This window comes from Puma concolor, chromosome A1 (assembly GCF_028749965.1).
Source record: "Puma concolor isolate L17-30 chromosome A1, mPumCon1.1.hap2, whole genome shotgun sequence".
Taxonomy (NCBI): domain Eukaryota; kingdom Metazoa; phylum Chordata; class Mammalia; order Carnivora; family Felidae; genus Puma; species Puma concolor.
The window spans coordinates 94,815,156-94,834,887 of NC_141667.1; the positions used below are offsets into that span (position 1 = coordinate 94,815,156).

At 39.1% G+C, this 19,732-nt stretch overlaps 3 protein-coding genes across 5 annotated transcripts in view; 1 reads left to right on the top strand and 2 right to left on the bottom strand.

The window, feature by feature from the left end:
- The window catches only part of ATP6AP1 (ATPase H+ transporting accessory protein 1), a 37,083-nt gene extending 29,143 nt beyond the window's left edge, over nucleotides 1–7,940 (bottom strand). The window contains exon 1 of the mRNA XM_086697585.1: nucleotides 7,803–7,940. The gene's annotated coding sequence lies outside the window, so the exon portion shown is untranslated. The remainder of the gene's footprint in view (nucleotides 1–7,802) is intronic.
- Nucleotides 7,910–19,732, bottom strand: part of ATG10 (autophagy related 10) — a 451,299-nt gene continuing 439,476 nt past the window's right edge. The window contains exons 8-9 of one of the 3 annotated variants that reach the window (XR_015248272.1): nucleotides 15,906–15,947; nucleotides 7,910–8,114 (exon numbers count right to left, since the gene is read on the bottom strand). The gene's annotated coding sequence lies outside the window, so the exon portion shown is untranslated. Of the gene's footprint in view, nucleotides 8,115–15,905; nucleotides 15,948–16,056; nucleotides 19,055–19,732 lie in introns of those variants that run through there. The other 2 variants (XM_086697540.1, XM_025924154.2) reach the window with 2 other exon arrangements.
- Nucleotides 11,786–13,546, top strand: RPS23 (ribosomal protein S23). The gene is made up of 4 exons (XM_025924010.2): nucleotides 11,786–11,880; nucleotides 12,330–12,489; nucleotides 13,109–13,229; nucleotides 13,355–13,546. The coding sequence occupies exons 1-4, from the start codon at nucleotides 11,877–11,879 to the stop codon at nucleotides 13,499–13,501; spliced, it is 432 nt and encodes a 143-aa protein (XP_025779795.1). The 5' UTR covers nucleotides 11,786–11,876; the 3' UTR covers nucleotides 13,502–13,546.

A 19,732-nucleotide genomic window follows, 5' to 3' on the forward strand; every position in this document is an offset into this window, starting at 1 on the left:
TATACATACACATATATACATTCTAGTCATATACATATATATGTGTATATATATATATGAAATTCATATATGTATGTGTGTGTGTGTTTGTGTGTGTGTGTGTGTGTGTGTATATAATTTTTCTGGAAAATCCAGACTAATGCAGACTCTTCATTAAATTCAGAGTCCAACTGTTGCCATGATTTCTACTAATTTTCATCAAATCAACTTCTGAGTTGATTAGAATCAGATTAGTAAGTGCTTATAAGTAGTCTTATAAGTAATACTTATAAGTTCTTTTGATTTAAAATGTTAATTTGTGGGGCGCCTGGGTGGCACAGTCGGTTAAGCGTCCGACTTCAGCCAGGTCACGATCTCGCGGTCCGTGAGTTCGAGCCCCGCGTCAGGCTCTGGGCTGATGGCTCAGAGCCTGGAGCCTGTTTCTGATTCTGTGTCTCCCTCTCTCTCTGCCCCTCCCCCGTTCATGCTCTGTCTCTCTCTGTCCCCAAAATAAATAAACGTTGAAAAAAAAAAAAAAAAAAGAATCACCCTTTAAAAAAAAAAATAAATAAAATGTTAATTTGTCTTACTTTTGATTCCCCATTGACTTCTTGGAACATAAGTGATATACCAAATTAGTGGCATATATTTCTGTTCTTGGATCTCAAGCTTCACTGAAACAATAGCCCTGCTCTTTCATAAATTTGTCCATTAGACAAATATTGATTGCCATATGCTACCTGCCAGGAATACAAGATGAACAGGACACTGTCCTGATCCCCATGAGACTAGTAGCTCAGTGATGTGCAGAAATGTAAACAAATAATTGCTGGAGTAAACACCTTAGGGATGCTTCACATAGCAAACCAATGACGTCCACTGATATTGGCCACAACTCCACTCCAGGCAATGGCTGATAAGGACTGGAGGAAGGCAGTTATTTAATAGACTAGAGACAAGAGATGAGACATAACTCTTTTGAAAAGCTGAAGCAGCTTTCCAATTCTTGACTCTACTTTCTTATGAGGTCAGTGTGTATCTCTTGGTGCTGAAGTGTGTGAGTTATCCCAGTGTCCTCCCAATAACTTGGCTTTTGGTCTTAACACAGCTTGGAATGGGTTTCCGTTACTTATAGTGCAAAGGAAACTTTATTGGAAGGGTTTGCTAAGTACTAAATTTACTGTGATAATTAGAGGCATGGACTAGGAAGGGAGGTCTAAGTGTTAAGAAGGACCTAACAGACCTGGGTTCTAAGGAGGAGAAGGCCTCCACCACTTGAAAAATGCTCTCACCAGGAAGATGCAGGACCCACCTTGACAGAGATAGGGTTTTAATTCACTAAGTAAAACTCATATTGAAAATATGTGCCATTTTGATGTTGCCATATACTTCAGGCCATCATTTACAATAGGCACAAAATAGATTCTTTGGACAAAAATTAACCAGCACACTTAGTTTCTAAGAGAGTATAGTATACAACCACCTGGTACAAATCCAAAATGTTTTCTGCTAAATTAGTTAATATAAATTTATAAATTTTAACTGAAAACCTATCTGAGTAAATTTTAGATATTCACTGACACATAAGCGCATTATTCCATACTATGAAAAATGATACCCATGGTGGGGTTCTCGTTTAAGATGGTAATATTCTAAGATCTTGAACTTCTTTCCTCCCACAGACATGCTGAGTGTACCACTACATATGAAACATTTTCCTATTAAAAAACTTAAAGCCTGGCTGAGTCATGGTTACACATCAGGCAAATGAAAAGAAAACCAAATCAAAGTGGGTAGGAAAAGCTGGGACACAATTTCACCATAGACCCTACCACAGGTGTGGCAACCCACAGTCAGGAGGGAACTCAAACCCAGAGCTTCCTCCTGAGTGGTAAAGAGTTCAAAGTCCACATCAGACACCTCAACTTTTAAGATATGTACTTGAGAGATGAGCCCCCAAAACATCTAATTTCGAAAACCAACGGGGTTCCTGTTTGAGATCCACAAGACAGCAGCGATCTAAGAAATGTCTCTTAAACGGCCCTCTCACTTGGACTGACTCACTTCAGGGCCCCCGGCTCAGAGGCAGCTGATCACCTCCGAACTTAAAATGAAGGAGGCTCACCTGCTTATATTAAAACCTCGACGTGAGGGGCAGGCATCTGCTTTGATACACACATCTCTCTATGTTTATATATATTTGTTGATGGAAGGTTTTTAACTATGATGGATAAATGGATAAAGAAAATATGGTATATTTATATGGAATATTATATAGCCATAAAAATAGTGAAATCTTTCCATTTGCAGAAACAGGGATAGACCTCAAGGGCATTAAGCTAAGTGAAATAAGTCATAGAAAGACAAATGTATATGGAATCTAAAACACAAAACAACTAAATTCATAGATACAGAGAACAGATTAGTGATTGCAAGGGGCAATGGGTAGTGGAGGATGGGGAAAATGGGTAAATTGTGTTGTTTGGGTTTTTTAGTTTCAATAAATTTAATAAAAAATCCTTTAAAAATGAAAAAGACCATATCTATGAACTGGTTTCAGATTCATTCATTTGGATTATCTTAATAATCAGTAATGGCTGTGGCACCCAGGTGGCTCAGTCAGTTAAGCATCTGACTCTTGATTTCGGCTCAGGTCACGATCTCACGGTTTGTGAGATGGAGCTCCGAGGTGGGCTCCTTACTGTCAGCTTGAGATTCTCTCTCCCTATCTCTCTGCCTCTCCCCTGCTTGTGCTCTCTCTCTCTCTCTCTCTCTCTCTCTCAAAATAAATAAATAGATAATTGTTGTAGACTCTAAGTCTAAAGTTCTTTTTTGTCTAGCAAAAGAGTGGGATGCAGGATTGAAAGCGAGAGATGGCTAATGTCCGGGAAAAGACAAGAGCCCCGAATAAGGGTCCTTTGCCCGTTTTTATTAGGATCAGAAGGCTTACAAACATGGCGATGGACGTGCACAAAGGGACAATGAATCTGTGATCATTAATTTGTGGACATGAGGGAAAGGGAGTCTTGAGGATATTTGTGGTTAGGGGTTTGGGTTAATACCAAACAAACTCCGGGAGCTGGGCAGTCAGGAGGAAGGTTGTTTACAGCGGACATGAGGCAGCAGCTCTGTTTATCTTAGCTAGCCTAGAGGATGAGACAGATAGGGGAGTAACCTCAGGGTTGACAAGGCACCTTTTCTTTTGTTAACCATCTCCACTCTGGGCTGCTTTGCCTGCAGCATAGTGGTCCATAGTCTAATTCACCAATTTACCTAACCTGGCCCTACTGTCCTGTGAAAGCAGCTTTTCTGCTATAGTACTAAATTGGGAGTGCTTCCACCCTGAATATCTAATCTTGTTTATTTCATATACCTATGTATTGGGCACCTTTGCATGGTTTCTATTTCAGGCCTTTGCCTCTCCCTCTTTATTTTGGGGGCTCTGCACCCCTTCTCTATTTTGGGGTGCCTTTGCACCTCCCTATTCCTAGAACCTTTATGCCTCCCTATTATCAGGGTGTCTTTACACCCCCCTATTCTTGGGGTGCCAACCTGATTTTCCCAAACTCGGGTGTGAGCATTTTATAGCTTTGCATTTCTTTATGCCTTGTTAACCCATTGGTGTAAGCCCTGGGGATTCCTAAGCTTATCCCCCACAAATAATACACACATACATATGTACATACATACATACATACATACATACATATGAACAAAGAAGCTCTTAACAATCAGTACGGGGGGCGCCTGGGTGGCGCAGTCGGTTAAGCGTCCGACTTCAGCCAGGTCACGATCTCACACTCCGTGAGTTCGAGCCCCGCGTCGGGCTCTGGGCTGATGGCTCGGAGCCTGGAGCCTGTTTCCGATTCTGTGTCTCCCTCTCTCTGCCCCTCCCCCGTTCATGCTCTGTCTCTCTCTGTCCCAAAAATAAAAAAATAAACGTTGAAAAAAAAAAATTTAAAAAAAAAAAACAATCAGTACGGACTGCTAGAACCAACAAAAAGTAGTATCAGTGGAAAAATTACTCTTGTCCTTTTCTTCCCTCATTTCTTTTCTTCCTCCCTTCCTCTAGCTCCTCACTCCTTTTTCTGTCTTGTTATTTGTTCTTTCAGTTTAAGGGGTGGTGGGGGGGAATCCTGTTTTATCTTATTTAAAGTCCTTTAAGCAATAAAGTCTTAGTGATATAAAATGTACATTTACTTTTATAGTTTTTATATTTATATTATAATAACTTATATATTACACTTAAGTAATCTAGAAATAGTCCTAATGAAATTTCATTTTACTGGGGAATGCGAAGCTGAAGAGTAATCTCTGATGACTCCCCATCACCAAAGATCAACTGGTCTTCAGTGAACTCACAGAGAACACAGATCTGGCCCACCTGACAGACTCTTTAAACCTCTCCAGGGAATGAGATTCTAAAACTTAATATTCTAATGAGTAAAAGAAATTATCTTTCTTTTCCTAGTGAGAGAAATGATCCTTTAATGTTTCTTACAACTCAAAGGTCTCTGCTGAAATAAAAGTCTATTTTCTTTTGTTTTGTTCTCAGCCAAGTTAGAGAATACCTGGGGAATAACTTCCAATATGCAGAGTAAAATAACTCCCTTCCAGGAACTTCACAAAGGACATCAAAGAGCAGTGTTGTCTATTCCCCCTTACCCTCTTACCCAGAGGTTTAATTATAATAACAAGATTTTAAAGACCAGGCCTGATTACTGTTAAGATTATATGATAACACACACATCTTTCTTTAGTTCCACCTTGAAATAGATAGGAGAACAAATATTAACTGCACCAAAAGTAGTTAGAATGAGAGGATAAGAAATCTCATTCATTTTGGATAAGAGAAAAATTGCATTTCATAATTTAATCAGGAAAAATGAAGCACTCAACATTCATCACTAGTAGTTACACAGAGCAAGTAATCATTGGTCTTATTCTTACTGCTTCTTCTTTGTCACTTAAAGCTGTTATTTCAACTTGTCACATTTCCATAGCAACTAATACCTCAATTTTTATAGTTAAAACACTTGGAATCATTTCTAACTATTCTAAATGCTCCAATATATTGTTAAAACCCTTGGCTGCTCTTCCTAAAAAGCCAACTTCTCTCTCATGTGGTACAAAGAATCAGCATCACCCTTGACCTAAATAAACCTCATCAACTGATCTAATTTTTGAAGACCAATCTTTTTTCTTAGTTGGGAGGGTGGAGGGACTCTGAGATAAGTCAAATAATGATATCTTTCTGCCCCACCTGACTGCTACACCAGCTGAGAAATAAAACAAGGGGTAAGACAAATGGAGACCAAAACGCCACCTTCATTACTGTGAAAGGCCAAGATGCCAAAATTTAGTGCAGGAGCAAAATTAACTGAAACTGAACCCCTCCCCACAGAAGCCAGATATGACTGCCTGTCACGTCAGCAGTGGGTTCTCAACAGGGAAGAGAGGGCTGGTGCAGAAGAAATGGGAAAGGTCTATTCCAAGGGGAGGCTGGGTCTCAAAAAGGAAAGAAGGGCTGAACATACCCAGACAATTTTTCCTAATTAACCACAGATGTCATCCTTAGCTGGCATGGAATGAGTAAACTGGCAGAGAAATAAGGAGTTACATTAACTTAACTCCTTCTACTTGCAAGGGAATACTAGAAAAGGGAAATACTTACTCTTTTTCTTGCCCTACTCCTCCAACATTTCAAGAACTACTAAACACCATTCTTTCACAACAAAGTGCCTATCAGTTTGCACATACCTCTGGTAACCTACAGATAGCAGGTTGCAATTTATAAGAATACTGTAATCTTAAGAATTGCACCTCTTATTTTTCCCGATATTTTTCTGGCTAGAAAATTGTTTTTCACCATTGTGTGCCTTATTTACTTAACATGCATTAACATTTTTTCTGAACTACTTAAAAGTCAAAATTTTACTTTATAACTAATCTGAAAACCAACAAACATGCTATAGTTAACTTAAGTCTTAATTTCCTCTTTGTAAAATGGTGTTAATAATAACACTTACCACACAGGTGTTGTTTTGAAGATTAAAACAAATTAGGCATGTGAAGTCCTATGCCTGGCACCTAAATAGTGCTCAATACCTATTAGAGATGGTGGTGGTGGTGATGTCATGATTTCACTCTTCAATCACGGTTTAAGTCCAAATTATATTCAGAATTTTATGAAATCTTCTCATCTCCAATGCTATTTCCTACAATCTCTTATCTGTGCTATTTCATCAGCCCCCTCCTTGGATAAACCGACTCCTCTCTTGCCCCTTCATAGTGCCCTTCCATAGCAAGCACAGTGATTTTTTTAAAAAGTAGATCAGATCTTGTAACTCTCTTACTTGAAGCCCTCCAATGGCTTCTCATTGTACCCAGAATAAAGTCCAAACTCCTTATCAGGGCCTACAAGTTGGACTTGAGCTGGCCCTGTCCAACTCTCTAACCTCATCTTCCTCTATTATCCTGCTGACTGTCTATGCTTCAGCCATGGTAGCCTTCTTTCTTTCCCTCTAATTCCTCAAGCTGATTCTTATTCAGGGGGCCTTTTTAAGAAATTTAGGCCCAAGGTTGAGGAAAATTCTTTCCATTTCCAGGCTTCAAATTAAGTAATAAGCTCTTTCTTTATCAGAAAATGAAAAACTCAAAGCTCCAAAAACAAAAATTAAATCATTTTTTTCTTCTCTTAGCTCTAGTAATCAAAAGCTTTCATTCATAACACACTCTGACCATTGGTTCATGCCTTATTATTTGCTTTTCATAATAATATAATAATTAAACACAATACCTAAAATAAACCATAACCCAACATCCAACTATGACCTTCCCACATCCGCCCTCACCTCTCATCACTATTATCACCCTGAATACAGAACACAGAAGACCTGAACAGCACTATCAACCACTTTGGGCCAATGAACATTTATAAAACATTTTTCCCAACATCAGCAGAAAATACTTTCTTTTCATGGTTATAAGAAAAATTCACCAAGAGTGATTATATTCTGGGCTATAAAGCAAACTACAACAAAAATTTTGTTAAAGTTCTTAGACCATAATGGAATTACACTAGAAATGAGCAACACAGATATTTGGAAAATCTCCACATATCTGGAAATTAAGAAACATAATTCTAAATAATCCATTGTTCAAAATTAGTAAATGTTTTGAATTGAATTAAAACTAGAATGTAACCTATCAAAACTCAAGGCATGCATCAAGCAGTGCTTAGATATTTATACCATTAAATACACAGAAAAGAACAAAAGTCTCAAATCAATAACCTAAGCTTTCACTTTGAAAAAACTGGAAAAAGAAGAGCAAATTTAAATCCAAAGCAAGCAGAAGAAAGTAAACAATACAGACAAGGCCAGAAATCAATGAAATTAAAAACAGAAAATCAGTTAAAGCAAAAGTTGGTTCTTTGAACAGATTAACAAGATTAAAAAACTTTTAGCTGACCAAAAATGGAGCGGGAAGACACAGCTACCAGTGTCAGGAATGGAAGACGAGACATCACTACGCATCTACAGATATTAAAAGAATTATAAAGGAATATTACTAACAACTTTATGGCCATACATTAGACAACTAAGACAAAATGAACACTTTCCTTGAAAGGTACACAACCAAAACTCACTCAAAAAGAAATAAATAACCCGTATAGTATTATACTTCCTAATGAAGACCTCCCAACAACATATATTTTTATAACATTCTTATGTTAATGCGTAATAGAAAGTCTGAACAGCTTTACGTAGTAATTATTAAAACTGAGATGAAATAGACAAACTCTTAGAAAACTGACTTACCAGATATGAATCAAGAAGAAATTGCAGTTCTATGAATGGTTCATTAATTATTAAAGCAATTTAGTCTGTATTTAATATCTTCCCACAAAGGAAACACCACATCCAGATGGCTTTGCAGCATGTTTTACTAAACCTTCAGGTACAGAGCATCCCAACTTTAGATGAACACTTCCTGTAAATATCAATTCAATTTGTAACTTCTTTTTGCTTTCTTTCAGGTGTTTTTGTGGAGCACAGTTTCTTAATATGGTCAAATTAGCCATTCATTTCTTCTTATCCTGTGTAGTTCATGAAGATATTCACCTTTGTTACCTATGAAGAAATTAAAAAATTTGTTGTTGACATGTAGGCCCTCAATCTGTCTGGGGGTGATTTTTGTTTTCAGCCTGACATGGTGATCTAATTTAATGTAAGTAACCAGTTTTTGTGCAACTCCACCAGTCCTTCCTTTATACATTGATCTGACATCTAGCTCTGTTATTTAATAATATTCTATATATAGGAGTCTCTTGCTGGCCTCTCTATTCTGTTCATTGGTCAATTTATCTACTTCTGTACTAAAACTGCACTATCTTATGTAACTTCATAGAAAATTCTCATATCTGGTAGGGCCAGGTCTTCAGAAGTGTTCTGACTATTCCTAGCTCTTAACTCTTCCAGCTTCAATCTCATGGTTCACTATGATCCTTGCCTTGCAAACACTCTGAACTCCTTTGCCCTTCCTCTGTCACATTCACCTGACTAGACCACACTCCCAGTCCTATTACCCAGCTCTCAACCTACTAAGTCACCATATTGAGTGTGAAGAAAACACAAAACCTAATCCCCAGTGTGATGTTATTAGTAGATGGGTTGTTTGGGAGCTGATTAGGTCATAAGGGTGGAGTCTTCATGAATGAGATTAAGGCCCTTATAAAAGGACCCCAATATGTCAATTATATCTCAATAAAACTGGGAAAAATATGCAAATAAATAAAACAGACCTCCCCGCCCCGAGAGCTACATTCGCCCTTCTGCTATTTGAGGTTATGTTAAAAAGGGATGGATCAAGAAATGAGCTCTCACTAGATATCAAATCTGCCAGCATCTTGATCTTGGATTTCCCAATCTCCAAAACTGTAAGAAATAAATTTCTGTCATTTATAAGCCACTCAGTCTATAGTATTTCTTTAGATACCAAATCTGCCAGCACCTTTATCTTGGACTTCCCAATCTCCAGAACTGTAAGAAATAAATTTCTGTTATTCTATAAGTCACTCAGCCTATAGCATTTCATTATAGTAGCCTGAAAAGACTAAGGCACTATCCCTCAGTATAACAGGTATAATAAAAGTGTTTACATTTTAGTGTTATTAGAATTAAGTAAGTTAATAAATATAAGTCACCTAAAACAGTATGTGGCACATAGTATTATTTAATACTAGTAGTGTTATTCTAGATGATGATTTCATACTCTATCCTCTCTCCTCTAATGTCTTTTCCCTACTCTTTCTCTGTACTGATGACCTTAGTGGTTTCATTAAGGAAACAGCAATCAAAAGAGAAGTTCCACATTTTCCCACCAACAAATCTTCCAATTTACTTGTAGTGGTACCCCTATAGTCTGCCTTCTCTATTACTATAGATAAATTGTTATTATTCCTAAGTTCAATTCCTCCACTTGGGGACCCTTCTAGTTTCCCCAAGGACTTGTTCACACAGTTATTCTCTTTTTCTAATGAACTATCCATTTTTCTTCTCTATTGGAACAATCTCCTACAAAAATGTCATACAGTCTGCCATCTTAAACAAACTCATCCTCACTCCAAATCCTCCTTCAGACAGAACCCCTTTTCTCTGCACATTATAGAAATATGCTCTCCAAAAATATGTCAATAACTTCTGTCTACACTATTTTATTTCCCGTATTGTCTTGGCTCCAATCCAGATCAGGCTTACATCTTTGCAACTCCATGGGAACCCCACTTAACAAAATCACTAAAATCCTCCACATTGCCAAATGCATGACAATTCTCAGTCCTCATCTTACTTTCCTTTCACACTTGCTCACTTCTACTTAACTTGGCTTTGATGAGAGTACAGAATCAGCCACTCTTCAGGCTATTTTGCTTCACCTCCCTTTTGTATCCTAAGTTTTAATGTGCCCAAGGCTCAGGTCTCCAACCTTTCTCTGTTCTAACTACAGTCATTCCCTAAGTGATAATACTTATGGCTATGGCTTTCAATACTGTCTATTCACTCACTGATAATTCCCTTGAACTCCCCCACATATATCCAACTACCTACCTCCCATACCTACCTAGAGGTCCAAAAGGCATCTCAAACTGACACATCGATAACTGAACTCTTAATTTCCCCTTCTAAATCTGTTCCTCTCCCAAAATATCCCACTTAATAAAGAACACCACAAATCACCCAGTTGCTCAGGTTGAAAATCATAATTCCTCTCTGACATCCTACAGTCTTCGGCAAATCTCGCCGGCTCAACCTTCAGTGTATCAAATCCAACACTTTTTACCACCTTCACTGACAGTCCAAGGTATCATTACATGTCTCAACTGGACTATTATAACACCCTCCCAGATGGTCTCACAGATTCATCTCTTACAGTTTTTTTTATAAGTGATCCTATATTTTTATAGGATCAAACCTGTAATATCCTATCATTACTCCCCTGCTCAAAACTTTTCAATGGCATTCAGTCACACAAAGAGTAAACAAAGCCTTTACCAGGATCTACAGGCTTCACAATTTCCTGTGCACCTTAGACCTCATCCAGTGCCACACTAGTCCTCACTCACTGAGTTCCCCCTCCTTGATTCTTCAGTTCTGAAAAAGTACCCCCTCTCATTCTCCTCATTGAGAGCCCCTTTTCCTGAATGCTCCACCCCATATACTTTGTCTAACTGGTTCCTTTTCTTTAGGATCTCAGTTCACATGTAATGTCCACAGAGATGGCTTCTTAAACCCATTCCAGAGTAGCCACCCCCATCCCCAAGTCACCACCACCTGACGAACTTTATATCCTCTAGAACACTTATCAGTATTTAAAACTTTCCCACTTAGGAGTGCCTGGGTGGCTCAGTCGTTTAAGCACCTGACTATTTGGGCTCAGGCAATGATCTAAGGATTCCTAATATCACGATGGTGGTGGGGGCTTCCGGCTCACAGCACGGAGCCTGGTTGGGATTCACTCTCTCTCCCTCTGCTCCTCTCCCGCATCTCTCCCTCTCTCTCTCAAAAACTCTCTCAAAAAAATAAACTGCAAAAAAAACTTTCCCATTTATCTTTAAATACACTTATGTATTATTTCTGCCTTCTAGCACCTAGAAAATAATTTTTTTAAGAACAGATAACTCTCCTGTACTAATGCCTGGCACGAAGAAAACAACTTTAAGAATAGTTGTCTAATGAACCAACATCCCAGAGATCTCTCAAATCTATTTCATTCTACAGGAGAACCTTAAGTTTAAAAAGTTAAATGAATCACCTAAAATGGCATCAGTTAAGTGACAGGTTTTGTTTTAAGGCTTGGTCTACTTCCAAATGTCGGTTTTACAATACATGGCTTCACTGCTTTTTTTTTTTTTTTTCCCCAATTTACGATGCTGCTTGAGTAGGGTTTAAAGCTCAGAGATCTAACTTTCCAAACTACAAGCGTTAAGACCTCCACTCTACCACAAACAGCCACAAACCAGGTACCTCCCTTTAGTCCGACTCAACTCCACTAAATCCCGCCCCTTCCTGGGTTTGCCAAGAGCGCCGGCGCCTCCAGGGAGTCTCCATGCAAAGAGTTCTGGGATTGGTAGTCCACTTTCCTTCTGTCTCCAGCCTTGACATAAAACGAAATAAACAGTAATGCAAGTTAGGTGGTTCAAAATTTCCCACAAACTGAATAAAACTCAGATTCTGGAAAGTGGTGCAAACTTGTCATTTTCAAAGGGTGCCAGCTTCGGATCAGGCACCGCGCAGACAGTTGCTTGGGTCCTTGGCTGGGCGGAGCTTGTTCGCAGTGGCTTGTGGCTCCTTCCTGTGCGCCTTCCTTCTTTTCCTCGGGCCCGTGGTGGTGGCAGGATGGGTGAGCTGTCCGGGTTTGGGCTGAGGGGCCTGCAAGCTGAACTCGGGGGCTGGGGGACGGGCGGGAGAATACAGACAGAACGGTGAGGACGCTACCGGAAGGCCCGCTGGGGAAGGCCGGGGAAGCGCTGCTGTGGCACGCACATGGTCGGGTGCGGAAGGAGCCCATGCGGCGCGGAGCCCACGGAGCTCGCCTTACGACCGGCGTTGGGTAGCCGGTGCCGCTCTGGAACTTGACAAGGGGCTCATTCCTTTGGGAAAACGCACCAATCGGAGTACTTGTGTTCACCCTTTGTTGCTCCGAGGGATCCTTTGAGGTTGAGGTTTAGACCATGTGCTACATTGTAATGAAAGAGCCTATTGGCTTGTAGTCCAGGTGAGGCTAGGGTTTTAGAAGATGTAAAATGACTGGAGTGCTTGCGGAAGAACTCATAGGATTTTGAATTTTAGGCAAGTGTCGTGGTCTTCGTACTGCCAGGAAGCTCCGTAGCCACCGACGAGATCAGAAGTGGCATGATAAACAGTATAAGAAAGCCCATTTGGGCACAGCCCTGAAGGCCAACCCTTTTGGAGGCGCTTCCCATGCGAAAGGAATTGTGCTGGAAAAAGTGTAAGTGAAAGTCCACACTTTTTCCTCAAGGTTTCTTTTACTATGGTAACGCGAACCAAATACATCTGAAGTTGTTAATTTTAGATATAAATTCTAAAGTGTTTGGGTAGAATATTTGTCTGGAAGTTGGTAACTTAGGGCTTAGGGGTTAGGTAACTAAGGGTTTTGAATCTCTTAGGGATGGCATTGGAGGGGGGTGGGTAGTAACAAGGGACGAGCTGTCTTAAGAAATTGCCACTCAACCATTTTATTCTTAGCAATCACATCTTTCTAGTTGGGACAATTAAGGTAAAGAGAAGTTTCTTGCCTGAGGTTGCAAATCTGAGGTTGAGCTGCATGAAGGTTGACTTTACAAAATGATAATTTTTAAGGCACTAATCAATGCACTGCCAGTCAGTAGTCTTTGTATCTCTTATTTTTGATTCATATTTTTTACAACTGGTAAGGGCCCAGAGATTTTCCCTGAGGGAAAGCTTGGTTGAAATCAGAGGAGTTAACCAATATAGGATTAGACCGACTAGGTGGAAAGAGCATAATGTCTAATGAATTCTCTGCCTAACAAACTAAAATGTATGCCTTCTCAGAAAGGCACCTCACTGCTGTGCTCTTTATATTTTAGAGGGGTTGAAGCCAAACAGCCAAATTCTGCCATCAGGAAGTGTGTCAGGGTCCAGCTGATCAAGAATGGCAAGAAAATCACCGCCTTTGTACCCAATGATGGTTGTTTGAATTTTATTGAGGTAAGTGTTTTAGTCTGCGGTTGCTTCTGTTGCTGAGATGGTTTTGCCCGGTTTTTTTATATGAAGAACGGGTATTTTTAGTGATTGCCACTCACACCAGAAGTAAACTGTTGATTTTATTCCAGGAAAACGATGAGGTTCTGGTTGCTGGATTTGGTCGCAAAGGTCATGCTGTTGGTGACATTCCTGGAGTTCGCTTTAAGGTCGTCAAAGTAGCCAATGTCTCTCTTTTGGCCTTATACAAAGGCAAGAAGGAAAGACCAAGATCTTAAGTTTTGATGATGAAAACGTGACAATAAATTTTCATATACCAAAAATATGTTTTGTGTCTTATTTTCTTTAGTACAGAGATGCAGTGTATACCTTTCCATTTAAGGAGAATGGGAATACCATTAATTCAGGATTCTCTACAGTAAATGGGATTCATAGTTTTTTCTACTCTCTATGGAATAAATCTACAGTTTTCCTGTATAGAGAGAGGGCTTCAAAAACTAACTGCACTTAAAGCAGGAATCATGTTGGGAAACCCTAGCAGTGTACTTTCTGAGATCCATCTCCCTGGGGACCCAGTATGATAAACGCCCTAAAGTTGCTCCCTGCTCTGGTGTTTGAGTATCTAAAGGTTCACAATCCGTGTTGTAATTCTGTTTATGACAGCAAGAAACGCACTAGATGATTGAGTGGAAGTGTATGCCTGGCAAATTGAGACAGAAGAAAAACTTGTTTGGGGCTCCTGGGTGGCTCAGTTGAGCATCTGACTCTTGATTTCAGCTCAGGTCATGGGATCGAGCCCTACATTGCATCAACCTCCACACTGAGCATGGAGCCTGCTTAAGATTTTCTCTAAAAATAATTGTAAAAATCAAAAGAAAAAAGCAAGAATGTTGAACTATAGAATGATTAACCTCAGTGTTCTTTGTACTGACTGTCAGTAACTGATAGTTTGACCTTGAGGTTTATTTCATGGCACAAAGTAGAAGTGATCAGTTAGAAATGATCTAGAAGGATTGTAGCTTGATAATTGAAGCTGGGTATTGGGTACGTGGGACTTTTTTGTCCATTCTTTCGGATTTTTATTCCGGTATAGTTAACATACAGTGTTCTCTTAATTTCAGGTGTACAGTCTAATGATTCAACACTTCCATACATTACCTGGTGCTCCTCACAAATGGACTCCTTAATCCCTATCACTTCACCTATTCTACCCCCTACTTCCTGTGGTAACCATTAGTTTGTTTTCAGTAGTTAAGAGTTTTTGGAGTTTTTTTCTTGCAGCATGGTGCAGTCTGTTAAGCAGCCAACTTCAGCTCAGGTCATGGATCTCACAGTTTATGGTTTGAGCCCCAGGTCAGACTCTGCTGACAGCTCAGCCTGGAGCCTGATTCAGATTCTGTATCTCCCTCTCTGTCCCTTCCTCGTGCGCTCGCTCTTTCTCTCTCTCAAAAGTTTGTTTCTTGGTAGTGTCCTTAACTCTTGTTTCATAATTTCCATAGGAGAAAAATAATAAAATCTGTCTAAAATGAAGCTTATTAGCTTTCTCAAATTTTATTGGAGGAACTGCTGTTGGCAGCATTAGTAAATGTGAATTAATTTGCTCTTTGAATATAGCCTAGTGTTAGGTTATGTTTAGGATCTTGGAAAATGAGAATTCTTTGGCTTTCAATTTCCCATAAGACCAAAACCATGGTCCTTTCTACAGTATAGCAGATCGGTGTTTTGTCTGGTCCTTTCCTCCTCCAGCAGCAATGAACTCTGCCTTGCTCAAACTTGAATTTCCCAGGCAGTTTCAGGAGACCCCTCACATTCCACCTGCTGCTTCTCCCATCTCAGACCTCATTGATTTCCAAATACATCACACATCACACTTGTGTTTATGCTTGTCACAAATGATTGTGTGATTTGTCTTTCCACAAGAATGGGGAGTGGCTTTTTTTTTTTTTATTGAAACACAAAGTCTGACATTTAAATTGTGTAAATTTAATAAGTACACATATTAATTTGATATATTTATATGTGGTAATAAGACAAGATGGGCTATCCTTTATTTCTATTTCAGGGTTTACTAATGTGTGTAGTTGCATAGGTATCCACTAAGTCATTCTCAAAGGCTGACCAGATGCTTTCCAGTTGACATACTGACCCAAGCAGGGAGATCTCTGGGTCTTGTCTACCCGGCCTGAACCATAAGAAGCCACCAAGGGCCACAAGATCTCATCCCTGTGGTCAGGTGCAGTGTAGGGAGCTGGGAGGTGTTGCCTGGCAGTGCAGGAGGGAGGAGGCTTGGGGAAGGTGAGAAGGCGGGTGGCACTGACACCTACCCACCCCTCTGCAGTGTGTCCTTTTTTCTGCCATGTTGAGACCTCAGCCAAGTCTATAGAGAACACACCTGGGAGTTAAGACATTCTGTGACAGTGGCTCACTCTTGTCTGCTGGGTGCACCAGGGATGCCTGTTCTATAGCTAAATGACTGACAGACACAAATCCACCTCATGTACCTCAAACCCCAAGTGTTTGATCTGCTTCCTTCTTAACAACTCCTTCTGCCTCCTGTGTATTTCTCTCACCCATCCCTCACCACCTTGTGACCCATACTGCCCTTCTTCGATCCAGCATGAAGTGTGTGCCTCGTTTGTGCCGCATGTGTAAGCTGTAGGGTGAGAGAAACGAAGCACTCACCTTGGGTGCAAAACTTAAGCAAAATCCCAGCAGATTTTTTTCCTGTAGAAATAGAAAAGCTAATTCTAAAATTTATATGAAAAGGTAAAGGAACTAGAATAGCTAAAACAATACTGAAAATAAAGAATAAAGGGTGGAGGAATCACAAAACTTAGTTTTAAGATTTAATTTATAGCTGCAGTAATCAAGAGGGTGTGGTATTAGAGAAGAGGTAGACACAGATCACTAAAATAGAATCCATTAAAAGACAGGTAAGACAAACTGATTTTTGACACATACAAAAGCAATTCAATGGAGGAAGGATAGTTTTTACAGTATACAGTATATAATTTGCAAAAAAGAACAGACCTCAACTTAAATTGCACACCTTATACAGAAATTAATTCAAAATGGGTCATAATATATGAGTGTAAAATATGAATGTAAAATATAAAACTAAAACTTGTAGAAGAAAAGCCTTAATGACTTACAGTTAGGTGAAGAGCTCTTAGACAATACATCAAAAGTACATTCCACCAAAAAAAATAATACACTGGCCTTTTTCAAAATTAAAAATTTTATTCTGTGAAAGATCTTGTTAAGAGGGTGGAAATATGGAAACACAGGGGCGCCTTGGTGGCTTAGTTAAATGTCCAACTCTTGATTTTGGCTTAGGTCATGATCTTGCGGTCATGAGTTCGAGCCCTGTGTTGGACTCTTCATTGGGCATGGATCCTACCTTAGATTCTCTCTCCTCCATTGTCTGTCCCTCCCCCACTCCCCCACTCCCTCCCTCTCCAAAAAAAGAGAAGAAAAAAAGGGATGAAAATACATATCAGAGACAAGCCAAAAATATTTGCAAATCATATACCCAACAAGAGACTTGTATCTAAAGTATATAAAGAACTTTCTAATCTCAAAAGTGATGAAACAAGCAGTCCTATTACAAAATGTATGAATTCCCTTTGTTTCATTCTAGGAACATGTCTGGTGGCGGGATTTGGTCATAACAGTCATGCTGTAGATAACACTCCTGCAGTCTGTTTCAAGGTTGTCCCAGTAGCTAACGTTTCTTTATTAGCTTTGCACAGTCAAGAAAAGAGACTGACATCATAAATTACATATTATGATAAAATTTTCACTAACGGCAGCTTGTATAATCTTTATTTTAACCGATAAAATCTGTTTCAATGGATCATTCAAGTTTCAACTCACATTTCTTATGACACTACAGTTGAGGGATTGTCTTAGCAGGTTGTACTAAGCATTCTTACTTTCTAGCACTGTCCATATTATTTGGTTAAGTGATGTTATGTTTGTTAGTATGTAAGAAAGATGAGTGGATTTCTAAAGCTTATTGTCATGATAATATGACCACAGGAGTTCTAGACCAAAGCATTAAAACATTAAAACCGCATGATTTTATGTCTCATTAGGAGAAAGTCATTTTTAGAGTGACACATTTGAAGGGACTCATGACCACAGATAACCAACATTTCCAAATATGCACACACCCAGTGGCCACCTCATTCAGGTTGTCATTCAAGCCTTTAATGTGTGGTGTGTAACTTCAAAAATGAGGGGACCTCTCGCACACAGAACCTTGGAACTTTAGCCACACATGATGAGCACCATCAGAATCCCTTCCTTTTAACACATTTGGCTTCCCAGACAACCTGAAGCTTTGAACAGTAATTCTAGTGCTAAGGAGTGCTGCTCCCTCAGAAGGGAGGAGGAAATGATGGCCCCATATCACTCTTTCAGATCTTCCAGTCAGAAAAGTACTTTCCACATGTCTACCAAGGATCTGCTTGGTTCTTTGTGATAATATTGACATGAATTCTGTTCTCTACTGATGGCGACGAGGTTTTTTTTGTTGTTGTTTTTTGTTTTTTAGAGTCTAGTTTTCTAAAATCTCTTTTGCTGTGGTTAATTACAAACAAAACAAGGGCTCAAGTTACGTGTCTGGATTAAAAGTGTAGGACATACTGAGCATACCCAAATTTTCAAGTAAATTTAGATGCTATGAATATATTATGCTTCCTTACCACTTTTAATCAGTCAGCTAATGTTTAAATCTGTACAATAGTGGGCAAAGTAAACCACATTTTAAGTAATATTGCATTTTAATCACAGCTGAGAAGAGTTGAGAGAAACACTACTTGCTGAAACATGTTTTGTCTATTAACACTTGCTTTGGAAACAGCAATAGGAAATAGGTTGTTTTGTCATATCACTTTTTTTCCCATCAGTTTTGTGAATTTATCCAATCTTAATTATGTCTTTATATTTTTTCTATATAGTTTGATGTTCTGTTTTGTGTGTATTTGTAGGTAGTAAGACCCTTTCCCCTTCTTTAGGTTCTCCGTAAGTTCCATTTTTTTACCCAAAACTCTTAATTCCATATACAATAGTTGATCTTGTTCCTTCTGTATTTTATACATTTTCTTATTTATAATTAAGTAGGTTTTTTTTTTGTTTTTTTTTTTCTGTCACTATACTCCTCTTTTTCTTGATCAGGACATAATATGGAAGCCACTGTGAATGCAATTTATTGACCAAGTTTCTTGATCTAGGATTTGTCTCATAGATTTTAGAGAGTCTAGGAATCTCCTGCAACTGTGTGCAGAATTTTCTGATATATATTAGGGGTGGGTGTGATTTATGTGGGTGTGTATATGCAAACACACACACACACACACACATTTTTCTGAAAATGGGTTCTGCACATTCTTCAGACTTTTAAAGGGGTTCCTTCACAAGAAACTGGCTATTAAATCTGTATAATAATGAATAGATTTTGTCACATATTACAAAATTGTCCATTTTAATCACAGTTGAGAACAGTCACAAGAAGTTGTCTATGGTTTGATATCATTGATGAAATGTCTCCAATGTGGTGAGGATCTGTGGATGGATTCTCCAGTCTGCAGAAATTACAAAATGTACATTTCACCTTCTGCCTTGATGGTACCAGCTGACCTCATGGAACAATGGGCCATTTTAGAGAAAAGTTCTCCAATATCACTGGCAAAGGCATAATCAGAAAAAGGGTGCAAAGCTTCACCTCAGGAGTAAAAGCAGAGGATAAGAACCCAAAGGTGTTATAACATGTAAGACTGCAGTAAAACTTGATAGAATAGATCAAATAAAAAATGTTCAGTATGCACCTGTAAAAACAAATGACATAATATCTGTAATTTTCTTTAAACTATTTGAGCAAATATAAAGTTTAAAAAAGGTTAAATGAAGCAAATATGGCAAAAATCTTGGTAATTACTGATTCTGCTCTAGAAGTATGTGAGGGTTTATTATATATAGATTTTTTGCAGCTTCTGCACAGCAAAGGAAACAATCAACAAAACTAAAAGGCAACCAACGGAATGGGAAAAGATATTTGCAAATGACATATCAAACAAAGGGCTAGTATCCAAAATCTATAAAGAGCTCACCAAACTCCACACCTGAAAAACAAATAATCCAATGAAGAAATGGGCAGAAAACATGAATAGACACTTCTCTAAAGAAGACATCCGGATGGCCAACAGGCACATGAAAAGATGCTCAACGTCGCTCCTCATCAGGGAAATACAAATCAAAAACACACTCAGATATCACCTCACGCCAGTCAGAGTGGCCAAAATGAACAAATCAGGAGACTATAGATGCTGGAGAGGATGTGGAGAAACGGGAACCCTCTTGCACTGTTGGTGGGAATGCAAACTGGTGCAGCCACTCTGGAAAACAGGGTGGAGGTTCCTCAAAAAATTAAAAATAGACCTACCCTATGACCCAGCAGTAGCACTGCTAGGAATTTACCCAAGGGATACAGGAGTACTGACGCATAG

What these genes read in the sequence shown, in the direction of transcription:
- RPS23 (XM_025924010.2), top strand. An exon ending in GGAATTGTGCTGGAAAAAGT is followed by an intron (nt 12,490 to 13,108) that starts GTAAGTGAAAGT and finishes TTTATATTTTAG; the next exon opens with AGGGGTTGAAGCCAAACAGC. An exon ending in GTTGTTTGAATTTTATTGAG is followed by an intron (nt 13,230 to 13,354) that starts GTAAGTGTTTTA and finishes ATTTTATTCCAG; the next exon opens with GAAAACGATGAGGTTCTGGT.